General features: G+C 40.3%; 1 protein-coding gene across 2 annotated transcripts in view; it reads right to left on the bottom strand.

The window, feature by feature from the left end:
• Positions 1-7,118: 7,118 nt before the first annotated feature.
• GLRA1 (glycine receptor alpha 1) overlaps positions 7,119-23,492 on the bottom strand; it is a 127,643-nt gene continuing 111,269 nt past the window's right edge. Inside the window, exon 9 of one of the 2 annotated variants that reach the window (XM_020813040.3) lies at positions 7,119-21,949. In XM_020813040.3, coding sequence (XP_020668699.1) covers positions 21,635-21,949 — 315 coding nt within the window. In that variant the 3' untranslated portion in view covers positions 7,119-21,634. The remainder of the gene's footprint in view (positions 21,950-23,492) is intronic. The other variant, XM_020813041.3, reaches the window with a different exon arrangement.

Below are 23,492 nucleotides of genomic sequence, written 5' to 3'. Positions count from 1 at the left end.
ATTCTTCAATAAAAACTCCCAGAAACCTTCACTACTAGCTGTGTTGGCCAGGATTTCTGGGAGTTGTAGTCCCAAGAATATCTGGGGATCCAAAGCTGGGAGCCACTCACCTAGGTTATAAAACGTTATCTGAATGTCAGGTAGATGTAACAGTTCATTGCCACCCTTTCCAGTGCCAAGCTTGAATGGGCTTAGGAGTGTTTCAAAAGCAGAGTACTGAAACAACACCAGGATTTTCTCCATGTTTTATAGATAGGGAGTGATTAGAGGGCAGGGGCCCTGATTGGGTACCGCATAGCAGGGAAAAGCAGTCCACTCTCATTCAAGGTTGTTGAGAATCCCATCTGAGATATAGGATGCTTGTAGAAGCAGTAGGGCACACTAAGACAGGTAGTGAGCAAATGGTGCTCACTGTTAAATTCGTTTTTAGTCCAATTTACTGTATTACTCAAGTTATCTAGAGATACATTATTCTAGCAGTTTTGTGTGCAATATGTATACTTTTTTTCTTTTCAAAAAAAAGTTTAGACCTACAGTAAATGCTATTCCACAAAGTCACTGTGGCTTAATTTAGACAACATTCTTGCAAGTAACAGTCTCCATTGTTGTTTCTATGCAAATTGCAGTACAGTGGTAAAGCTCATGCCACTGAGTAGATATTTTGGACTACAGATCCCATTATTGGCTGTGACGCTATGGCTACTAAGAATTGTTGCCTGAAATTTCACATGGATACTGAATTATCTGATCTTCTAGCAGATAAAAGTTTAAATACTGGTAATAGTATTAGGGTTGACAGTGTTTAGCAAATATTTTGTTAATTAAATGTACAGAAATGCTTGACATAACAAAGTGTAATATAAGTCCAGTGTTTAGTCAGTACTGAGCTTTCGTGTTTGGGCACATACTTCTCGCCTGACTCCTTTGAGCCTGTATAGTAAGAAGAAGAAAGACTGAAAGTTGGTAAAGATAATGAGTTGGCTTACCCAGAACCTGATTATGGGACTATCCTGCTGACTGTTAGTTCGCCACAAGTAAGCAATATTTTTTGTCATGGGAAATCTTGGATTTAAGAGGGGAAAGGAGTTTGCTTCCACTTCACAACCGAATTTGGAAATTGTGAGTTATTCACAATTTTCAATAGGAGCCAGTTAGAATCCTGTCTGCCCACTGCCCCCTTGCTGCTGCAAGTAGAGGAGACAAATCAAAATCACAACATTGTACTGTATTGTGATGTTGGAAGAAAGGACGGCTTTTTTGTCTGCAGCATACTGTAATACCTGTGTCCACATTAACTATCTGTTTATGTTTTCTGCTTTTGCCTATGAACTGTCAAGTTGCTTCTGGTTTATGGCAATCCTATAGGGTTTTGGGGGACTGTCAGGTGTTCAAGGGGTGGCTAGGCATTGCCATGCCCCAGTTGAGTTTCTCTACTCTTGCCCTACTTCATGGAATGATGGATTAGATATGCCTTTGCTCTGATACAGTACAGCTCTTATATTTTGTGTTTCTCAATTTTTACAGCTTCCCCTCTTCTAAAATGCCTTTTGATGAGGCACAGACTTTTCTTCGTGCCATTTTGGGCCACTGCTGATATGTTATTAGAATATATTGCAATTGCTTCCTAAAGGAGACACTTTTTTATCATTGTTGGGAATCTGAACTTAAGAAAGTTATATTCTCAGGTCTTCGTTTAAATCGGACAGGTGTGTATTAATGCAATGCATTTGTTGAGTGTATGTCTTAGTGCAGTGGTTCTGAAACTGGAGTTCCCAGGTGTTCTTGAACTGCAATTCCCAGAAGGCTTCACCACTTGCTCTGCTGGTCAGGATTTCTGGGAGCTGCAGTCCGAGAACATCTGGGGACCCAAGTCTGAGAACCACTGTCTTAGTGCACATTGTTAGGCTGTTAACTGGCTTTCTTAGTAAAGACAACACCATGTTGGTAAATGTAAAACTCTCTCCCCCCCCCCCCGCCCAATATCATAATTTTGTGTATCTTCTGGATGTCATCTCACAGTGAGCAAGAACAGCTTTCCCTCGGTTAGATCCCCACTGACATTTTGGCTCTGTATTGAATGTGATGTTGGGCTGATGATTAAAATCTCTTGGGAAATCTGTATTGAGGAAATCACCCGAAAGAGCAATAATCCATTAAAAACTGGAACCCCATGCTACACACTCTTGAACTAGAATGTATGGCATGGGGCTCACGAACCTTGCTGAAGGGAGTAAGTCTCACTGAATAAGTGTGTTGCCTTAATTCTTTGTCTTCTGTGTTTGTGAATTTCTCCTTTCTCTGCAGTGGTGATATATCGTGCTTAGGCAAGATCGTGTAGAAATAAACCTGCAGGTCACTTCTTGCATGCTTGAGAGCTCCCACAGTGTTCTGATCTTGCCTAACTCCATGCAACAGAGTTCTTTGGTGGCCCTGCTGTAATATTAAGGGAAAGGGCCAAGAAAAGCACTGAGGACAAGAACAAGAAATGGAAGAAAATAAGCATGACAAGTACTGGAGTTCTAAATCCTGGCATATGATCTGTGGAAACGTGTCTCCTGCCTATAGAATCACACCCATTAACACTCCCATTTGACATGGGCAATGGACATAGGCCACCCCTGATAGTTTAGCCATTCCTCTCAACTGGGGGAGTAGGTTGAGGTACAAGAAGAAGGCTGAAATAATTACTACTGCTTGTGGGGTAGTATGGTCCTTGGCTGTAGACCATGCATTAGATCAGAGACCATATTATAGGTTGGTTCTCAGCCCTTGTAAGAGGATGTACCAGATGCCCATAAAGAACCTCTTAGGGGTTGGAGAAATGTCTCCAAGTGCAGAGGAATGATGAAATGCATGTTCCCTTTTTCTCTTCATCATTAGGACTAAAAACAAAAAGTTGGGGAAGATATATTGTCTCTTTCAGACTATGTGTTAACCAGATTCTCGTTTGTTTGTTTTTAAGTTTCCAAAAGAACAGATTGGAGGATGACAACTAATAAGTAACCCTGAAGCAATGCAGTTACTAATGTTATTTTAGAAGATTTTTAGTGGCCTTAATGTTTCAATATTCATATTCATTTTAAAAGACAGGAGCTTAATGCTTAATTCATCAAATGCATTATGATTTTGATTGTAGTAAGGGTTGAGTACAAATAATTTGTGATTGTGAACAAAAGTGGGTGCTTTTTTAAAAAAAAAAAACAGGACAAGTTATAAATCCATCAGAACAGGGGCCTGAAATCTGCAAGATTTCCTGTTCATATAAAACAAGTTAATACAAAGACAGTGAACAGATAATCATGATGTGTTGGTGTGGGAGAACTGGCTTGAATATAAACTTACTTTGCTAATTTAATCAAATCATATATTGTTGGTTGTTCACTAATCTCTCCGGTTCACTAAGGCCTTGTGACACCCTAAAATGAGTAAATATGCCTTTGCATTGTCTTTTGTGGCCACTGATTACTTTTATCAAATACATGATGTGTTGTCTTAATAAGTTGGTTATATAATATACATTTTGGGGTAAATAGGACTTAAGGGCCTAATACCCAGTGTGGTGTAGTGGGTAGAATGATGGACTAGGACTTAAGAGTACTGAGTTCAAATCCCTGCTTAGCCATGAAACCTCACTGTGTGTGGAACTGGTAAAATCATTCCTTAAATATTTCACTTGCCTTGAAAGCACTATTAAACATGCTATACTTCAGTTCTAACTTGATGGCAGTAACATAATAGTATTGGAAGAGCTGAGGTCACAGAAATTGAAGTTTTAAATATGAGGTAATAATTACTGCATAAATATATATTGTTAGTGCAATGTGTGTCTTTCAGTAATTATCCAAGTCTCTATCTCTCCAGATTCTTCCTCCTTTCACTCTCTCTAAGGCTGAGCAAAACTATTCTAGGAGATGCAATGCTTAATTGCTTCCTGCTCAAGCTTTTAAAGCTTCTAAATCTAATAAGCTGTGCCCAATATAGGATATGTAATCCAACTGTACTAATTTGACTTGTTACTGAATACATACTGAGTGCAGAAGAGTTGAACATCTATTACTGTCCTAAAACCATAGGCCTCTGATGGCAGAGTATGTTCATAGTGCCCTATGGAAAATTATTATGATTATGTTCAGTTCGTGGGGCGGGTTAGAGGAAACATTTGAATTCCCTCGTTATGTGAAATAGATTAACAAAATGTTTTTGATCAGTAAGCAGTGGGTGGCATTTAGTTTATACCTATAGTTGTTGCCCAAAGTACATAAAGTATTAATAGCCCATAGTAATCAAAGTTCACAAGACAAGTATTTGTTACTCGGAGGACTGATGTAGGTTTTAAAAAATGTATTCCTCTTGGACTTATGTTGAGAAAACATGCAAGCAACAAAAGATCCTAGCATAGTAGCATCATGTGCATCTCTGATGCTTCAAAATGCTGTACTATATATATGTATTAAGTAGACTTATTGGCAGTCACTACATAAAGTCTTCATAAGGCCAATCGTGCAGTAAGAGACCAGAGGCCTGGAGGAATCTGGCCATTGCACAATCAAAAGCTACAACTCTTGTCAAGTCCTAGCCTCAGCAGTTGAAGGCATTTCTAGAAGCTTTGTCTCAAAAATGGTGAGTCAGTTTCCCATACATTTGTTTGAAGGATGAGATCTGGCTGGGCACAGCAAAGCCGAAAACACAAAGCAGATATTTGCTTTGAGGAAAGCACAGAAGGTCAAAGGCCATTTCAAAGAGGCCAGAACCTTTGGTCCAGAGCAAAAAGTTGTGATTGAAGCCATATCCTAAAATGAAGAAAACTGAGAATGCAGATCATGTGCATGTTGATGAATGCTTCTTGCACTTTTACTTTACAAGAGGCAAGCTCTCTTAAGTTGGATAAAAGGGCAAATAAGCAAGGGAATTCTGTGCATGATTGACATTTTTCATGGAAGACTTTCTAGCCAATGTGAGAACTATTGAGAATGTGAAGAAATACTTTGCCATTCTTGCTGGGGAAAAGAATTAAAACATTGTTCTTGTTTCCAAGGATGAGGCAAGGGAGATTAACAGGCATAAGGAGTGAAATTGCCAGTGGGATCATGTAATGTTTACATGGAGCAGAAGTTAAAGTTCAGGAAGGGAGCACTGATGTGCCTAGTTTTGAAGTGAGAAGGTTTAGAGTAAGTTGCTTTTGTGGGTACAACTTAAATGAGATTTTTTTTTGTTTGAACCAATGCTTTCTTTGTATATCTGCAAACTAAAACCCACTCAAGAGGGAGAAGGAGTTGCCATTTAAGCCTTTCTTAAAGAAATAGCCACAGCGTTGAAGTACTGCTTAAACTTTTTGCTGGTGGAACACATACTAGGATCAGATCTACTCCACCAAAACTAGTTCAACCCAGTTAAGACAGAGTTTTAAAAAACCACTATTTCTCCCCCATTCTTGTTGCTCTAAATAGTTACTGGGGTTAGAGGGTTAGAGTCAAGAGTAAATACTTAAAGCTCCTCAGTGGCATACTGAGAAATAAAACTGCAGCATAAATTAATAATAGCCAAAGATCTCCATCAAGAATGGAGTAACATGGAGACCTCTCATCAGCCATTAACTTTGCTGTTCCTAAAGTCCCAATACTGTACGTCTTAAACCAATATTATATTGGTTGCTGAGCTGTTGCTGTTCCAGCTTGCAGTTAAATGTTCCATTTTGTTCCCTGTCTTTTTGTTGGAAGTCACTGGATGCAAATAGCTTACACTCAAGAAGACACTTTTCTCTGCATGGGGAAGAAGAGAAAGAGAAGACCTCTATAGGTTTGCTACATTGTCCTTTACTAGTTCTGGCTTGTGCTGATTTTCTTCGGACCGTAGAAGGCTATTCATAGTGTTGCTAATGTCCCTTCCTTCTCACACGTCTCTCGTCCCTCCGAGGCGAAGACATTGTGGCTTTTTGTCTAGAGATGAAAAAAGCAGTCATGGCTCCTGACATCTTCAATGTACAATAGTAAGCTAGAACTAGGACTTCTATAACCCTTTCCCAACGTGAATTTCTCTAAAAAATAAAAGCATTCTTTTCTTAAAAAGATGTATGGCTGTGAATCCTTTACAAAGAGGGAAGTGAGCTCAGGTAATCAAAGTTTCAAAGCTCAAAATCCACAAGTTAACATTGCTCCAGTATGAGCGCGGTGTACTCTCCTTCATTTTTTTTCAAATATCTGTGCAGAACTTTTGGGCGAGATCACCAATAGATGTAAGCAAACAGATTTACTGGGTTCATAAAACATCACTAAAAAGGTAAATGTGCATGTTTTCCAGAACTCTTAATGAGGCTGGGCATTCTAGACCCGGGATTAAGTTGTCTTATAAAGAACATGGACCTTCTAACCAGTTTATTTCCACAAAACGGAATGAACATGGGTTTGTCTGTAAACAAAGTTTAACTGGAATGTTTAACTGGGGTAAAATGCTTTTGCCAAATTAATATCTGGTGCTAGATGGCTGGAGCATATAGTACCACATCTCTTCTGTCTAAATTGATTTCCGATTTAAAATCTCGAATAATTAAACCTAGCATATCTTAGAAAGTGGAACACAGAGATCTTATCTGACTCTTGCACTGTTGCTGATTTACGTATATAGCCCAGTGATGTCAACTACTAGTAGTAGTGACTTTCTAGGGTTTCAAGTTGGATTTACCCTCAGCCCTTTGTGGGAATTCTTGCCCTTCCTTGGCAGTCTTCTATCTAAGTTCTACCAGGTCTGACTCTGCTTTGTTTCCAAAATCAGATAAAGGTGGTGGCATCTTCAGTGTGGTGCGATTTTATCAAAGGAAAGAAGTCCCATCCCCACCTCCTTGGCTTTTAAGATGAACGTCAGAAGGCTTTGCACTTTGTCTCCACGATATGAGAAGTGGGTTTAGATAGGGAGATAGGTCCCTCTTGGTGGTGATGACAGCAAGCTGTGGTATCTGAAAGTTACATAACTCTGCCGTCGCAGCAATGTGCTGGTCTTCTAGTGTTTCTCCTACTCTTAGATATTTGATGCAAAGATTATTACCCTGCTCAATTTTACAGTATTGGGTATTCCACAATCATAACTCCAATTTTCACATACAAAACAACATGCAACAAACAAAATTGTCAGAAAATGTTTATTTTTGTTTTTAATTGGATTTGGCATGAAGGTATGACTGAATAAATATACTTTTATATACACTTAACAGAAATTTACATTCCATCTTCAAACTGCTGAAATAGACTTTTTCTTCTTCTTAAAATTTATTTTTACAAGCCAAAAAAAATATTCTGCCATTAACATCTGAATGTTTTTTTTTCCCTGTGTGTGTTCATGCAAGCTGTACCTCATATAAGTTACAGGTTTATCATGATGTAAAAATGTTCACTCTTAAGGAAGCAGTTGCTTTGCACTTGGGTCTGATGTAGCAAAACACATCCTTCATGAAGCATTAAGGCCATACCAATGGGACACATACATAAAAATTTTACATAGAAAAGGCAGGGCAACCCCTCATTTCCTTAAAAAACAATGGGCAGAATCATTTACTCCACAACTTATGCTTCACTTAGATTTGATAACATTTCTGGAAGGTCCTTCTGCTGAGGAAATACCTCCTAAAGTGCATGTTTTCAACATTCACATAATTCTTGATTGAAAATATTGGCACAAAAAAACAACAGCTTTCCTCACTACTTTCTTTCCCACCTGAGATTGCATTTTTGGGTAAAACGGATGGTTGATCCACTGCAAATTAGCGTAAAGTGGAATATGTGTGTTGATGCTACTGATCCTTTGTCAAATTTCAACAAACTAGATTCCACAATTAACTACGACCCACTTTACACATGTTCAGCATGGTGTTGGGAGGACAGTTCCAGTAGCCAGAATAAGCATGAGGGTATCTAAATTATGCAGCCAAGATACAGTAAGCTGGTGATTTCTTCCCAGCTTCTGGTCCCCTGTCTTGTTGAGAATGAACGACATACTTTTCTCTGTCTGTGAAGCTGCTTCATTTGGACTGTACAGGACAGCCTCAGGGGAAATAATTCCCCTGTTGCTGCCAGCATATGTTTGTGTGGAGAGGTCCTAGCAACACTATTCATTCAGAGATTTGCATCATGATATAAACACGCCTGAGCTGAAGTTTTGCCTTGGTTCTAATCTTAATTCACCTTTGTGATACTTTGCTAACATTTTTGACACATATTAACATTGCCAAGGCAGGTAATTCTAACACTTCTTTGATTTGATTTGCAAGTTATATAGAGCAGATCCCCCCCCCCCAAAAAAGCAGGTGCCCTTCAACTGTGTTGAAGTACAAACCAGTCATCTGACTTGGAAAGGGTAGGTTTGAGCTTAACACATCCGGAGGACTCTGTTGGGGAAGGCTGATACAGGCTTACTTCTTGTTCAACAAACTGGATTTGCTCTGTGTTGTGAACGTGAGAATCTTTCTAAGTTATAAATTTGACACTTCTTTAAAATTAAATGTCATATTGTTGAGGAACACATTCTTTTTCCTCAGACTGGAAAGTTTTCTCCGTAGCAATGGAAGCTCAGTCTTTAAACATCTTTATTTGGTCCTCCCTAGACTACTGAAAGCAGCTTGCACATGTCAGGGTGCATAGTAGCAGATGTAATTGAACTGAACCGGCTTCTCCTTTCCTAGGCTACTTCAGGTTCACCAAATGTACAAAGAAGACCTATAAGAGCAACGGTCTGGTGGAACATGTCTTAGAATAAGGCTTGTCTATGACATTCTACACAGGGGCCGCCCTAGTCTTGGGTACTTTGCTGCCTGCTGAAACTGGAGCTCAAACACATGTGATGGATGCCGAAGGAGGAAGATATTCCTACAAACACAAAGAAGTGATGGATCCCGGGACAGCTCCAAGATATCTTGCTGCCTGACGTGAATAATATTGACGGCCCAATATTAGAAGCAGCAGCTGTTTGGTCCCTATGTCCTTCCCTATATTCCTTAAGATGGCCTACTGCTTTCTGAAACTGGGGGGGGACACTGTCCCATCTCCATGCACAGAAGCTGACTGGACTGGACAATGGATCTTCCTCTAGCATGGAGATGGGACAGTGTCCCCCACAGTTTCAGAAAGCGGTAGGCCATCTTAAGGGATATAGGAAAGGACGTAGTGACCAAACAGTTGCTGCTTCTAATATTGGGCCATCACACCCCTTTCTCTAAAATTCCTGCCTGAGATAGCCACACTCAGACTGTTCAATGTCCGGGTGGCCTTGCAATCTGCCTTCCAGTTATAATCTGCAGCTCACATTTTATGCCAATTTAATGAATCCCTTGCGTATTGAATGGTTTTGCAGGGAAGGTCAACATCTAAAGAACATCTGAAAGCATTTCTATGCCATAAATGCTTGGTATGACCATGGTCAAAGCCATAAAACTTTAAGTTCAACTCAAATAATGAACCTTCTGAGAATGCAGTCCAGAACACGCCTACTCAGAGTGAAATTCAATAGGGTTTATTTCTAGGTAGCTGTACAGGGCTACTGCTGTTGGGGTAAGAGAGATGTAAGCCAGAAAAGACTCCTAGGATCTGCTTAATCCATATAAATTTTAGCGGAAATGCTAAGTCACATAGGCTCAACATCTAAAACTGCATGGAGAGTCCATGCAGATATAGATGAGGCACACACCCATTCAGTTCCATCAATGCTACCTCAAAAGCTACATCAGAAAATTCACTGGGTCCATCAGCTAGCCAGATCAACTGAAAGGAGACTGACTATGTAGCAGACCTGAGTCTGATATACTGAAGTGCTGCTGCAATGAAATATGAAAGATGGGGTGCACAATGCCTTTATGCAGAGAATATGTATTCAAACAGAATATTCACATTTAACTCATCTTGGTCTTGTTACTACCCACCCTGCTACTAATGACAGACCTGGAAGTGAGAAATGCTATTAAGATGATGGCCTGGTTTCTAATAAAATGAAAACAAAACAGGTGGGGGGAAAACGATATTGATAATCAGCTACAACAAAGAACAGTGGTGAAAAAAATGAAAAGAAATGTGGCTTCATGATTTCCTATTTCTTTATCCCCTCTTGTGGGCTATTTTAAAGTTGCATAGATGATACATGCCAAGAACATTTCTCAAGCATTAAATCTACAACCCACAATTTTATTAAAATCTCTGATAAGCATACTAATAAATGCCTAAACTACTTGCTGCCAAGATTATGTATGCCCCCTAATTTTCTTATGTAGATAGTTTTCTTGATTCCTGAATGTCAGCATGATGTCCCCAGTTAACCTTGGCAATTAATGGCTATTTTATGGATAATATACACACATTTCAAAGAAGCATATGCTCAGGAGTTTCATTCGCTAATCTTAATTCAGACTTCTGAGGAGAAGGAGGAACCCAACAAATTATGTGTGACTTTCTCCTCTGAAGAGATCAATGGCTTGGCTGTATAAGGTGAAGAGGAAGAGTGTGAAACAATGGCCACGTCAGGCACATGGCTGTTTCGCTCTTGTTCCACTTCTCAACCTCAGGAGCCTGGGTTGCTTTTACCCAGTCCTCCTTTTAGTTCTTTTCATTGATTTGTTCCTGATTTGACTAATAATTTTGGTTTGGAAAAGCTATAATCCCCCTGTTTTGGATGTAAGCATGGAAATAGCAGCATATGAAAGAGGAAGAGAGAGAAAAAAATGAGAGCAAGTGAACTCAAGGGCTCACCATCTTACATTCTGCATCCTTGAAACCATGGTGTGGTTTCAGGATTGGTTCAAAAGTTCTCCGTTTCCAACTTAAGAACTTTGTTGCTTTTGATGCAAAACAGATTTAATTCTCCCATCTAACATTGCTTCGGTGATCATACATTGAGCCTGTCGTTTACCTGCCCTATAGCCGTCTCTGAGTAGTGTTAGGCAGGAACATCATGAACATTATTCGTGCATTGTGTTGCTATTTTCACAGATGCATCCAAATCTCAAGTTTATGCAAGGGCAGCATTTGTGCATTGGCATCAAACTAGGTCAAGAACAATCCTAACTGAATCATCTATGTTGATATTTCACATTCATCGCCCTTGGACTGCATTACATTTCTGGCCTCATTAAAAATCTGTCACTATGTAGACTGACTCCCAGCATTGACTTGCACCCACTGCCAGCTGCTTCTAGATTCTGCAGTCTCTGTTTAGACTCTTATGCTAGGTCGCTGTTAGAATGGATTCTATGCTGGTTAAATTATGCGTATGGAAACTCAGCCACCTTTGAATGCACAGGTATTTTGTTTGGTTATTTTTAAACAAAATAATCTCTGCATTTTCTGTTTGATGGAAGGGTGAGAGATGAATCAACAGGGGGCTAAGAAGAATGTCTTCTACTCCAAACTACATGTTGAGGCACTAAATCTACCATCCCTGCCATGCGTACTGACACTCTCTAGGTTGAAGTCAGTTCAGGCCTATCTCTGCTTTCAAGCTGTGGTGCTGGTAACAACATGTTATATCTGTTAGAGAAATTAAAAAGTACAGAAGGGGTAAATGAAAAAAAGGGTTTAGCGTAAGTGGTGGAAGAGAAATAACATAATACAGGACTAGAAAATTAATGGTGAATGTGATGTTAATGTGAGCAGAATAATGGATAGGTAGTTACACAGAAAGCAGTTTTGCATGTCAGTAAATTAATCTGGTTCCATGTATAGCCGTGCTAGCCACATGACAACGGAAACTGTCGTCGGACAAACGCTGGCTCTATGGCTTGGAAACGGGGATGAGCACCGCCCCCTAGAGTCGGACACAACTGGACTAAATGTCAAGGGGAACCTTTACCTAAGTTAATTTGGCATTTATAGTCACCTGTCCAAAGGGGATGTGCACAAAATGGGTGTGAACATTTACCCTCAACTGCAGATTTAATTTACTATAGTTTCTGGATATCATATGATTTAAGTGTGCATTGAGAAGATGGATTGTATGACCTGTAATCCCGATAAATCAAACATATGTCTTGATGGTGGATGTTTAGTTTGAAGTTTGCTTCAAGCAAATTAAACTGTTCAAGAAACCCTGCAATATATGTGTTCAATGAAGGTGCTGGGGATTTTTAACACAACTCTTAGCAACTTAAAAGTTTCCACAGATGGGGGAAAACTTGAGTAGTCGTGATAATGAACAGAACTGGATTAAACCTTATAGCATGGATGTCATCCAAGTGAGAGTATGATTGGGATGGGAGTGAAGTGAGGGACTGTAGAGTGTGTTCAGCAGTAATACAGTGCTTTGGGTGCATGGGTGCATCTGCTTTGCCTAATGACACCCAAACATCTGTTGATAAATCAGGTTGAACCATATGTGCTAAATGGTTGATCTGTGGTTATTAATCTCTTATCAGACTCAAACCTCTCAGCCATGTTTCCAGTGTATCTCTGCTATCCCTGACCACCATTTTGTCCCTTTAACCTTGCTTCTCTAAGTGGTGCATAAATATTCACCCCTTGCTTCCAATTCTTCAGGAGGAAGCTGAGCAATGTTTTTTTGTTAAACAAAAAAGGCAAAACAGGCTGTAAAGGAATTGAGACTTGGTTCATTGATGCAAAGTGATTCGTTTTAAATGTTCAGTCTCTGAGATCTGCTAAAGTTACTGCTGATGGTGTCAACAGAGTGCCTTGAAAGTTTAGCTAGAGGGGAAAATGCCTCCAGCAACACTGATGCATTCTGAAGTACAGACATAATATAATAGGATAGGGCAACAGGGAAAAAATTGACTACCTTTGGGGTTCTGGGCCTTTCCAACCAATTTTGTAGAGTTAAGCAAAATGTATGTGACATTCTCACACACAAAAAAAGCTCTAAAAATATAATAAGTATGACTCATAAAGCTGGGATTACAGAACCACCTTAAACTTTTTAAAAAATCTTCAGGAAAGTATAGTCTTTTTTAGAAAAAGCACAATTCTGAAAAAAAATCAAATTCTACTAAAGCTGTGGTTATCTAAAGTTGTTGTTATATGCTGTCAAGTCGCCTCTGACTTAACAGTGATCCTATGAATGAGAGACATGTCCTCAACAGTTCTGCTAAGCTCTTGTAACCATAAAGGTGTGGCTTCCTTTATCCATCTTATATTGGATCTTCTCTTCCTGCTGCCTTCTATCTTTCACAGGAATATTGTCTTTTCCAGAGAATTTTGCCTTCTCATGAAATGCCCAAAGTAAGACAGTCTCAGTTACCTCAAACAATTGGAAAGTATTGTATTTTAAAATTCAGACTGACTGACCCACTACACTGGGGAAAATATGTTCATGTGTGTGTGTTTTTTTAAACTGAAGATCCAAAGAACCATAACTGGCAATTCAGCTAGGTTCAGTCACAGATTCATTTGTGATAATGAAGGAAGGAAAAAACTAAAACAGGTTCTAATGTCACCAAAAAGATGGACATGTTTTAGGTGGGCTAAAATTTTGTCCACTTTGATCATTGCAATCCATGAAACCACATGCCAACTAAAATATGCTCATCTTTAAGCCATCACAAGAATCTCTGTTGTTCGGGCTCAAAAATATTAATGACAGCCCTGCTTCTTTGGAAATTCAAGCAGAAAAGATGTGTGTGTGTGTGTGTATTCCATTGTGCCTATGGCTGTGGAGGATGCATAGCGTCTGTTTTAGATGGGCTTCCTTTACTGAGTGCAGCATTCTTTTATTGACAGAAAATGGGCACCCTATAAAGGGACAGCCACATGTTCAAGCTGAACGAAATATCTCGCAGAGGCATTCCGGTCACAAATGTATGTAAGAGTGTATCTTGAGATGCTATAGAGCCGAACATTTTGGAATTTGTCTGTTTCAAATGAAAGGTGAAATTTCATTTAAAAGTGATCTATGTGTTAGTAGCCATCTCCCCAAAACCTTGCACCCCTCCTTTAGCCCCAGTCCCCTACTTCTCCTTTTCCATGAGGTGACTGTGATGATGCCAGCATCCAACGGATACATCAGTAACCATGGTGATTACAGGTCATAGCAACCTTACCTATGTAGCCTTACACCTTGAACACACAGTCTCTTAATATCACTTTCTCTTCTGGAGGTCAAATCAGACAATTTAGGTAGCATGTTATTAGAAGCTGATAGAGATATGACAGGGCTTGAAGCCTGAGCAGTCAAACTTGCGAAGGAAGTCACAAAACCAGTCACAAAACCCATCACTAAGCAAGCTAATTAACAACATAGAGAGGCAAGAAAGCTCAGGCTATGAGAATTAGGTGTCTTCCAGCACTTGAGAAATCTCCAGGTTAAAGGATTTGTGCTACCTATATGATTGAGTTGGGTAATGCAGGATCTCCATGGACTTAGGTAAAAGTAAAGGTTCCCCATGATATTTTCAGTCCAGTCATGTCTGACTCTAAGGCGCGGTGCTCATCCCCGTTTCCAAGCCACCACAGAGCCAGTGTTTGTCCAAAGACAGTTTCTGTGGTCATGTGGCCAGTGCAACTAGACACAGAACACCGTTGTCCATGGGCTTAGGTCACCCTTAGCCTTCTTCCCCTGATAGCAGGCAGTAGGTCTTAGTCATTTAAATTCTGCCTTCTCAAATCCAAAACATGGCCATTCCTAGTATACAGCTAGATGTACTAGCTAATAATCTATTGCCATTTCTTCAACAGGTGAGCACTCCTGACAGGAATTAACACTGCTACAGATACACCAATGCTGTTGTATGAGTTACTGTTAAAAAGTGATTTATTTGAGGCCTATTAGGGAGAGAAAGCTTCTTTTCAGCTTTTAAGCTGACATTATGGACAGGAAGCCAATCGTTATGCCAGTGCTTTGATTAGCAGACAGAAGATATTTCCTTTCTACTCCGTTGCCAAAAATCTCCATTTGTATGGCTGGCTCTCTTATCTAATTGCTCCCTACAATTTAAAGATACAATAAAACTATTCAGTGAGAAGAGGAAGGTCAATAAAAGTTAATGCTGCCAGGAAAAAGGAAAAGGAAAAGAAGAAAAAGGGGGGGGGAAGAGGGGGACAATAGAATGAAAGGACAAAAGGAGATGCACACTCACACAGCAGCCTTCTTAGCAACTATGTGAACTGGTTCTGAAGCAATACAACACACTTATACAGTCTATGTTTCATCTCACTACAGGGGCTTTGAAATGGGACGTGAGCTGAAGGTTCAAGCATTGATAGTATTTTGCTCATGCGGAGAGTTAATACTGAGAAACAGCAATGGCATGGACAGGGCTGCAAGGAGAACCAGACACCAAACCTCCTCATGGTTCACAACATCACTCCAGGGCATTGTGGGAAATTGAAATGACAGATCTGGTTGACCAGGGCTGCTCAGAGTGTGTGGCTTGAAAAACCTTCAAGGGTTTGGGTTCGGGAGAGGCACAAGATGCTGGGAACTGTGGCAACCTCCAAGGTTGTGCGATCTTTGTAAGCAGCCCCGAGTAGACTCTGTCTAGAGGGGTGGGGTAGAAATCGAATAATAAATAAATAAATAAATAAATAAATAAATGTTGAAGTGAGTCTGGCTGGCATGATAAACAAGATGTTGTGGAACTTGTTTGGAAATAACCATCTACAGAAATATAAACAGATAAGAAAGGCCCTGGGCTAGAATCCAAGGATACTTTTCACTGCCTCAAAAATAAAATTAATTTTTTTTAAAAAATACTGCACAACAGAGTCTGTGCAAGGGCTAATTGTAATGCCCTGAAGGATGACAGATTGCTATACTTATCTTTCAACATAATTAAGCAGCTTGATAAATACAGTGGGAATGCACCAAGACACACTGATGCCACCCTACTTGTTTTTAGGCAGCTTCAGCTGTAACACCACAGTTGCCAAAAAAGACTGATATTCTATATGTTGAGAGGGATCTAATCCTGCCATTATGGAACAAAGTGGGGGTATAGATTTTAGCTAGAGTGAAATGGTAGCTTGGTCTCCCAAACAAACCAAACCAAAAACATAACAAAACAGAGGATAGGAAGAGGATTTCTTCATTGGAAGCTGGAACTTTCAAGACAAAATCATGTTTGTCATTCTGACGTGTGATTCTTAGTCAATTATTACTGTGTAGTAATATGCAGGGAGATAAATCTATGTCTGCATCCGGATGGATGGATGGATGGATGGATGGATGGATGGATGGATGGATGGAAGGAAGGATGGATGGATGGATGGATGGATGGATGGATGGATGGATGGATGGATGGATGGATGGATGGATGGATAGATAGACAGACAGACAGACAGACAGACAGACAGACAGACAGACAGACAGACAGACAGACAGATAGATAGATAGATAGATAGATAGATAGATAGATAGATAGATAGATAGATAGATAGATAGATAGATAGATAGATAGATTTAAAAATCCAGATACTAAATACTCATATGGCGAACCCAATGGAAATAGTCTTTTGGGCTTAGCAGCTCAAGCAATGCCACCTTTGGCTCCCTACCAAACCATAGAGTACAATGCTGCATTGACAGTTGGTCACCTAGACTGTGAGAAATCTTGGGAAGCCATGTAGCTACACTCCAGCAGCCCTTTCTGCCCTACACCTGCCAGCACTAAGCAAAGACCTGGCCTGGCTCTGATAGGTTTCAGTGGAGTGCAAACACCAATATCAACCTGGGATTGACACTATGATCACACCCTGACTGAGATCTTCAAGCTTGATTTTTTTTTTTTTTTTTTTTTTTGTGCACCATACCCGGAGCAGAGGATGGGGATATAAAATTTAAAATGGTATCTGATGTCATTAAAAAACACAAACATACAATAAACCAACCTCCAGGTCCTAATTTTAACTTTGGTCAATGCAGAAGAACCTTTTGACAGAGATGGACTAAGAGAAGTGGAAGGCTTTAACTATATTGGAAGAGACCATGAGGCAAAGTGGTTTTAATAATCCAAAGGCATTTGTGGAAGGTACCTTAAATATATCACTTGCTAAGGTTGCTCATGTAGATTAGGAAACAAAAACTAGCCATAGGTAATGCATGTTACTGATGCAGGAAATTCACAAAACAGTTTTCTCCGAAAGGACATTTCCTCATTCGTATCCACAAAAATAATAACGATGTACCATTTGTGAGTTCCTAATTATGGTGACTCTCCCAAAGTTTTCTAAGTAAAAAGTACTTTAAAATGGTTTACCTTTCTCTTCTTCTGAGGGTGCCACTGGGACTGTGCAGCTTGCCGAAGGCTACATAGGTGGCAGGGCACATAACCCAAACAGGCCCACAGGCTCTGGATGGTGTTAGCTGCTCCTTCTCCCAGGGGATGCAGAGTGGTTCACAATCCCACCTTAGCTCCACATTCCAGCTCACTAAGACTTACCAATGGCACAAACAAATAGGAGGGGGGGGGAAATAATCTGAATTAATCACCACCACCACCACTGGGAGTGTGGAGAGTTAGCCGTCTGGGTCTTTTGCAACAAAAATAACACACAGTCTTGTGGCATCTTAATAACACATTTCATCTGTCCAACAGTTTTCATGAACCGCAGCCCACAAGAGGTGTGCTTGAGAGAACAACCTGGTTGTTAAGGTGCCACATAATTCTTTAATGTTTTCCAAGAAGAGCCTTTAGCCAAGCTTTACCCTCCCCTCAAGCCAGTCAAATGATGCTTAAGAGAAATTAGGCCACTGAACACAAACCCAGTCAGGCAAGTCTGTGAATTTAGAGCCGGTCGGTCGGTAGGTGGCTGGGCGGGCAGACAGGCAGGCATGCAAGCCCTTTCTTCATGCATCTCGGTCTATAGCATCTGTGCCCAGGTGAGCCTCAACTTTATTTCCCATGAGTTATAAAAGAAAATGAGAGGCAGCCAAGGGCCTGCTGTAAGCAGGCAGGGGAGCTTAAATAGGGAGCCTATAGTTGGGCAGTCTGCCCTCCTGTCAGGCAGAGCAGGGAGAGGCATTCATCCCTGTGCTCTGACTACACACAGGAGCAAGGTAGTGAGAAGCCTTTTGGAGAGCACAGCCAGCACATAAAACAATCCATATTAAGGCAGACCTGTCAAGCAAGCTCAGTTCAGGGGCCACTGGGATCTCTAGGCAAGAATCAGAGCTTTCGAATTGCAAGAGCAACTGGGCTCTATATGCCTGGGGATGAGTGTTCTGTGTGCGAAGACATCAACAACCATTCTCTAGCAATACGGTTTTATGGACCAAGTGGAAAGAACAGACAGCAATCCCCCCCCCCCCCCAAAATCCAAAATATCTGAAGAGAGGGAACAGCACTAGACTATGATAGTTTGCTAATACCTTGGTTGGTTCTGCTTTATAGACTATTTTGCCCCCCTCTATAGTTTGTGGTTATCAGACACTTTGGACAGGAAGAGGAGTCTTCAATCGTTCCATAAATAATGGCCTACAACTCGCACAAGCTCTGCCCCTCATGGCCAATGATAAGGAATTGAGGAAATTGACACCCAAAGCATCGAGATGGCCAAAGGCTCTCTTTGTCTCTGATTTAAAGCCACCATCAGCAATCACAGTCAGATTAACAATATTCCCTGCCAGCTCTTGAATTCATGATTCTTTGGTCAAGAGTGCATTTATCATTGGGGACTCAAGTATTTTTAAATCTGGCCCTGCCTCTAACCTTATTCAAGCAACAGCCTAATTTACCAAACCATTCTGACATATTGAACATTATGCCTTTCACCTTGGTAACTTGCAATGGAGACACTACCGAAATCAAATAACAAACATATGGACACAGCAATTTGAAGATAGAGAGAATGTATATCTCCCTCCCTCTCAGCACACACAGCTATAGGTAAAGTCCATCTACATTTCTCAAACCTTCCTCTTTCCTACACATATTGATCCTGACATGAAAGTAAAGCTTCATACACGCAAGATAAAGTATACTTGATTTCCAATGCCTATTTAAGATTTAGATCATGGGATGGTGGGAATGATGGTGGAGGCTTTATGGAGGTCCAAGTATGAGACGTGTATCTGTGTGTGCACACGCACGTATTACAAGGTGTATTTGATTAAAATTTTAAAAAATCAGATTTGTTTGTGATTCAAATTTTAAAAAATGATTTTTTTTTAAAAAATCACAATTTAAATAGATTTATTTTAAAAAAACAACCAACCATTGATTTTCTATCCACTCTAGTGCATTCTGATTTGGGAGATGATTCATTCCTCAACTCATGGGATCAACATCTAAAGGCATATGGCCATAATGCTATTTATAAAATATGCATGCGTTATGTGAAATCAAGTAAGTTGTGCTGGCAAATCACTGCTAATTAATGAGGTGCTGAATATGTTTCTAGGCAATCAATGGGCACATAACCTGGGAAACAGCCAGCACTTTGTTAAATTGCAGTAATTGACCTTCACAGTGTCCCCTCAGTATTTCACTTACGCATGTGTAAATCACCAGTAGGATACCAGCCTACAGAATACTGATCTTCTTCACACGGGACTGACTTTCTTTACACAGCTCTTGAAAAGTGAAGCTGATGGCTTCCTTATTGGGCTGAAGTGGATTCAGTGCTTTCTGAATTTTTTTTTCACTCAAAAGTTCAGTATGGAAGGCATATCTGAATGTTTTAAATATTTCCCTAAAAGTATTGTACCTGTCATGACAATTGTGGAAACAAGCATTCCGTTGGCTCTTTCTCTAGCTAAAAGTAGACATGATGCATGAATGTATGCACATCTGGAGACCGAAGAGGACCATGACTTACATCTGGGTGTTTAAATAAGGAGACAAAGAGATGTACATGAAACCCATAGTTGCTATGGGAAATACTGGTCTAAGACTGGCATTGCCTACAGCTATTGTTTGATGCTGATCTGTTTAACTAGAACTACAGATTTTTGCCAGTTCTGTCATTCGGGATCAACATATATGTGTGAACTGATTGTCTTTCTGCTTGCTGAATCACTTTTCATTTTAAACTTTCTAAAGTGCGAAAATTGGGAAGTTAATCCCAAAGCAGCAAATTAGTGCCTAAATGATTATACCAAAGGGGCACTGCAATTACATATGTGTAATATGTATGTGTGTTTGTGTGTGTATGCAGACACAGACTGACAGACAGAAACACACATTTCTTTGTCTTCTCACCCCTCCCCTCCCCCAAACATTATCTCAACCTCCCATTACCCTCAGGGGCTCTGCTATCAAGTTTAAACTTTCCTTGTGGAACTGATCAACTCCCGACTCCATGTAAACTTGGATGATGGTTGTTCTTCCTTCTGCAATGAAGCATTAATGGAACCCGTATTGGGAAGAAGATACCCGGACATGCCAAATGGCAGAGGAGCTCAGAAAAATCTCATTTGTGTCTTGCTAGCCACGAAAGCTAAATGCAGCACCAAAGAGAGTTACAAAAATATAGTTGGGCTCACAATCTAACTTGGCTATTATTAATGTTATGAAATGTCAGAAAATAATGACTTCTTTTTCTTTCTGTATATATATATATTTATATTATACTTTCCCATTTCCCACCCCAGGTTTATTGATTAAAATTAGTTTTCTGTAATTTCTATTTACACATATAACCTTCTTCTTCATTTAAGTGCAGAGGTGGAATATTTTCCTTTTGTGGGTTTTGTTTGAAATCCTTAGCTTCCCACAGTTGCCATTTGCTTTGATTTTTGTAAACCAAAGAAATATGGCAAGTATCTTCAAATGAATCATGACCTTGAAATGTCATCTGATCGATCTTTGATCATGCTGCGGGGAGGAACCTATTGAAGCCAATAGATGTGAGTTTGCAATTGAACACTTTTGTCCAAATGACACGGGTCTCATGGTTTAAGAACGTATAAAGAAGGTGTAGTTTAGTTCTCATTGAAATCCATGGAAACATCCAACAGAAAGGCCCACTCCTTAAAAGGTTGTATGTTGCAATTTTAGATTAAAGCCATGGGGGCATGTTAGCATTTCCATTTTCACCACTCTGAAAGGCATATACAGTACACTTGTTATCTAGCTATCATTCTATGTGTTATATTTGATTTTTAGGGGAAAACACAAAGTGATTGTTTTCTAAGTTGTGATTTAGGAACCCCTCAGTCCTGCCCGCAAAGACTGATCCTCTGAGCCCAACTCTTGCTTTATTTCGTTGCTCATTGACTTAGGACTGGTATGGCCTTATAGAGCAAAAGTTGGTTTAAGCATAATTGCAATAGTCTTTGCACATGGAATCATGAATCATTCCATTGGCTTTAGAATCTAAGCTGTTAATAGGCTACAAAAGGATTTGTTTTTGCATTATAATTAAGCATGAATATATATTTAATATATTACACTGCTTGGATTGCTGTCTTCGCAATCCTAAACTTCTGCTTGCTGTAAAACAACTTGTTCCTCCCCAGCTCAAGTTTCTGGAAGCTTTCTTCCCATAGCCCACCCCCTGCCCCAGTATTCCTCAGTTCATTTTTATATTTTATATATATATATATATTATATATATTTAAAAGTCACTCACTTTTTTAAAATAGATATTGCCACATTCTTAAATTCATGCATTTCTGCATTGCTATTGCACATGGTGTGTACAGAATAACTGTCTAGCTTGCCTTTGCAACGCTCCTTCTTCTTTGAATTCAGCACATGACCCCTCTCCCGCCCAGCCGCTCATGGCTTGTGTACGTCTTCCCTTCGGACAATCTTGTAGATGATCCAATAGAAAATATTGAAAATGAGGAAAGCCATGGGAAAGCCAATCCGTGAAATCTTGTCTATCTTCTTGGCTCGTTGGACAAAAAGCTTGCGCATTTCATCAGGAGACTTGGAAGGTGGGGGCGGTGGGTTGACGGTGTTGTTGTTGTTGGGTCCTTTGACAGAGATGCCATCCTTGGCTTGCAGGCAAGCTGGTCCCATCCCATAGGCTGAAAAGTTGAATCTGCCTTCTCCAGTGTCATCTTCCTGAAATATATTAAACATAGGGCTCTACTTACACATAAGATATAGACAGTGCACCCTTGCTATAAGGCTCTCCTGCCAACATTCCCAAAGTCACTGGCAGAGGGGTGAATCTCCCATGATGCCTTGGTCTACAGGGACAACCCTTCTCTTGGGGAGACTAGCCTTATAGATGGGTGCTGTTCAATGCACAGATGCAAAGCAGGGGATCCCTTTACAACTGGAAGGTGGGTTGACCTGCATTTACTTCAGGAACCATCCCTTTTAATTCATTAAGAAGATATCCCCTGTTTTGCTTCTGCCCCTCCTCCCCATCCATACCTTCTTTGTTCTTGGCTTGCCCAGAAGGAGCGGGCTCCATGTAACTCAGATAGTAGAAGTCATTCCATGAATATTTCTATGGAGTTACATGGACTTTTAGCAGAAAGGCCCTGTCTTTAAAAGATACCTCTACGGATCAATCATTGTAATGTTGAAATCTGATTTGCTTCTGTCTGTATTTTTTTTCTGGGGTTTTCCTTTCCACTTTGCTGCCTCCCTTAGGGTCTAGCTATACATGACAGAGTACCCATCATTTGAAGAGGGAATTCCTTAAATGCTGACAGTCTGGTGATTGTCCCAGCCGGCACTTTCCAGGTCTCCTGTAATTTGCAAATTCATTGTTTTATGACTGATCTCCAGGCCATCAACACATTCTTCCTTTTTAAGTCTGATTTTCTCAGGCCTGAAAGGCTGCCTTAAGTCTCTTGAACACTAATGTAATTTCAGTTCTAACAATGGGCCATTTGTAATGGTTAGTCTGGCCTCCAGTCTTGTATGCAGCTGTATAATATTATGGAGGCACATCTATGCTGCAGACATAAATTAGTTGCACAATGGTTTTAGGAACTCGGGCAATTAGCTGTGCTTGTAGTTTACCAATGGGTGTATTAAGTGGCAACAATCTCCAACTGAGAATTTCAAGCCCTGTCACAAAACACTGGCTCAGTTAAAAGAAACCACAGTTACATTTACTAGGGTTCTCTATTGGGGAGACTGTGATCATTAAACTAAAATAAGATAGGGCCAGAGTGAGATCCAACACAATGCTGATGAAGGGGGGGGAGAAGGTCTACCAGTGTAGCTACACAGGATCAAGGGAAGAGGTTGTTGGTTAGTGCTGGTATCTGCCGTCAGGTAGTTCCAGGATCCAGTGGAAGCTTGTTTGGGAGCAAGAGAGTCGGAACTCTTCCTAGGGTACTCAACCAAAGCCCAACCCTCCTGACAGCTGGCCTGTTTTACCTCTTGGCCTATCCTTAGTGTCCAGAACTACTTATGCAAGGAGGCCTCCTTGCACAAGCAGGAAAAATGGACAACTGCTGGCACAAGGGGGTTCTGCCGCCACTAGATCCAGCCTACCATTATATCCCGTAGGTACGTCAAAAGAACTGCATTGCTGACAACTTCAATTGCAATGCAGGCATGCCTGAAGCTGCATGGGAGCTAGAAGTGAACAATAGGGATTAAATGGCTTTGTTTGTGCCTTTTTAAATGAACCATAAGCTGGGAAAGGAGGACAGTTTTTGAAGAG

This window comes from Pogona vitticeps, chromosome 2 (genome assembly GCF_051106095.1).
Source record: "Pogona vitticeps strain Pit_001003342236 chromosome 2, PviZW2.1, whole genome shotgun sequence".
NCBI lineage: Eukaryota > Metazoa > Chordata > Lepidosauria > Squamata > Agamidae > Pogona > Pogona vitticeps.
This window is presented reverse-complemented; position numbering and strand designations above follow the sequence as displayed.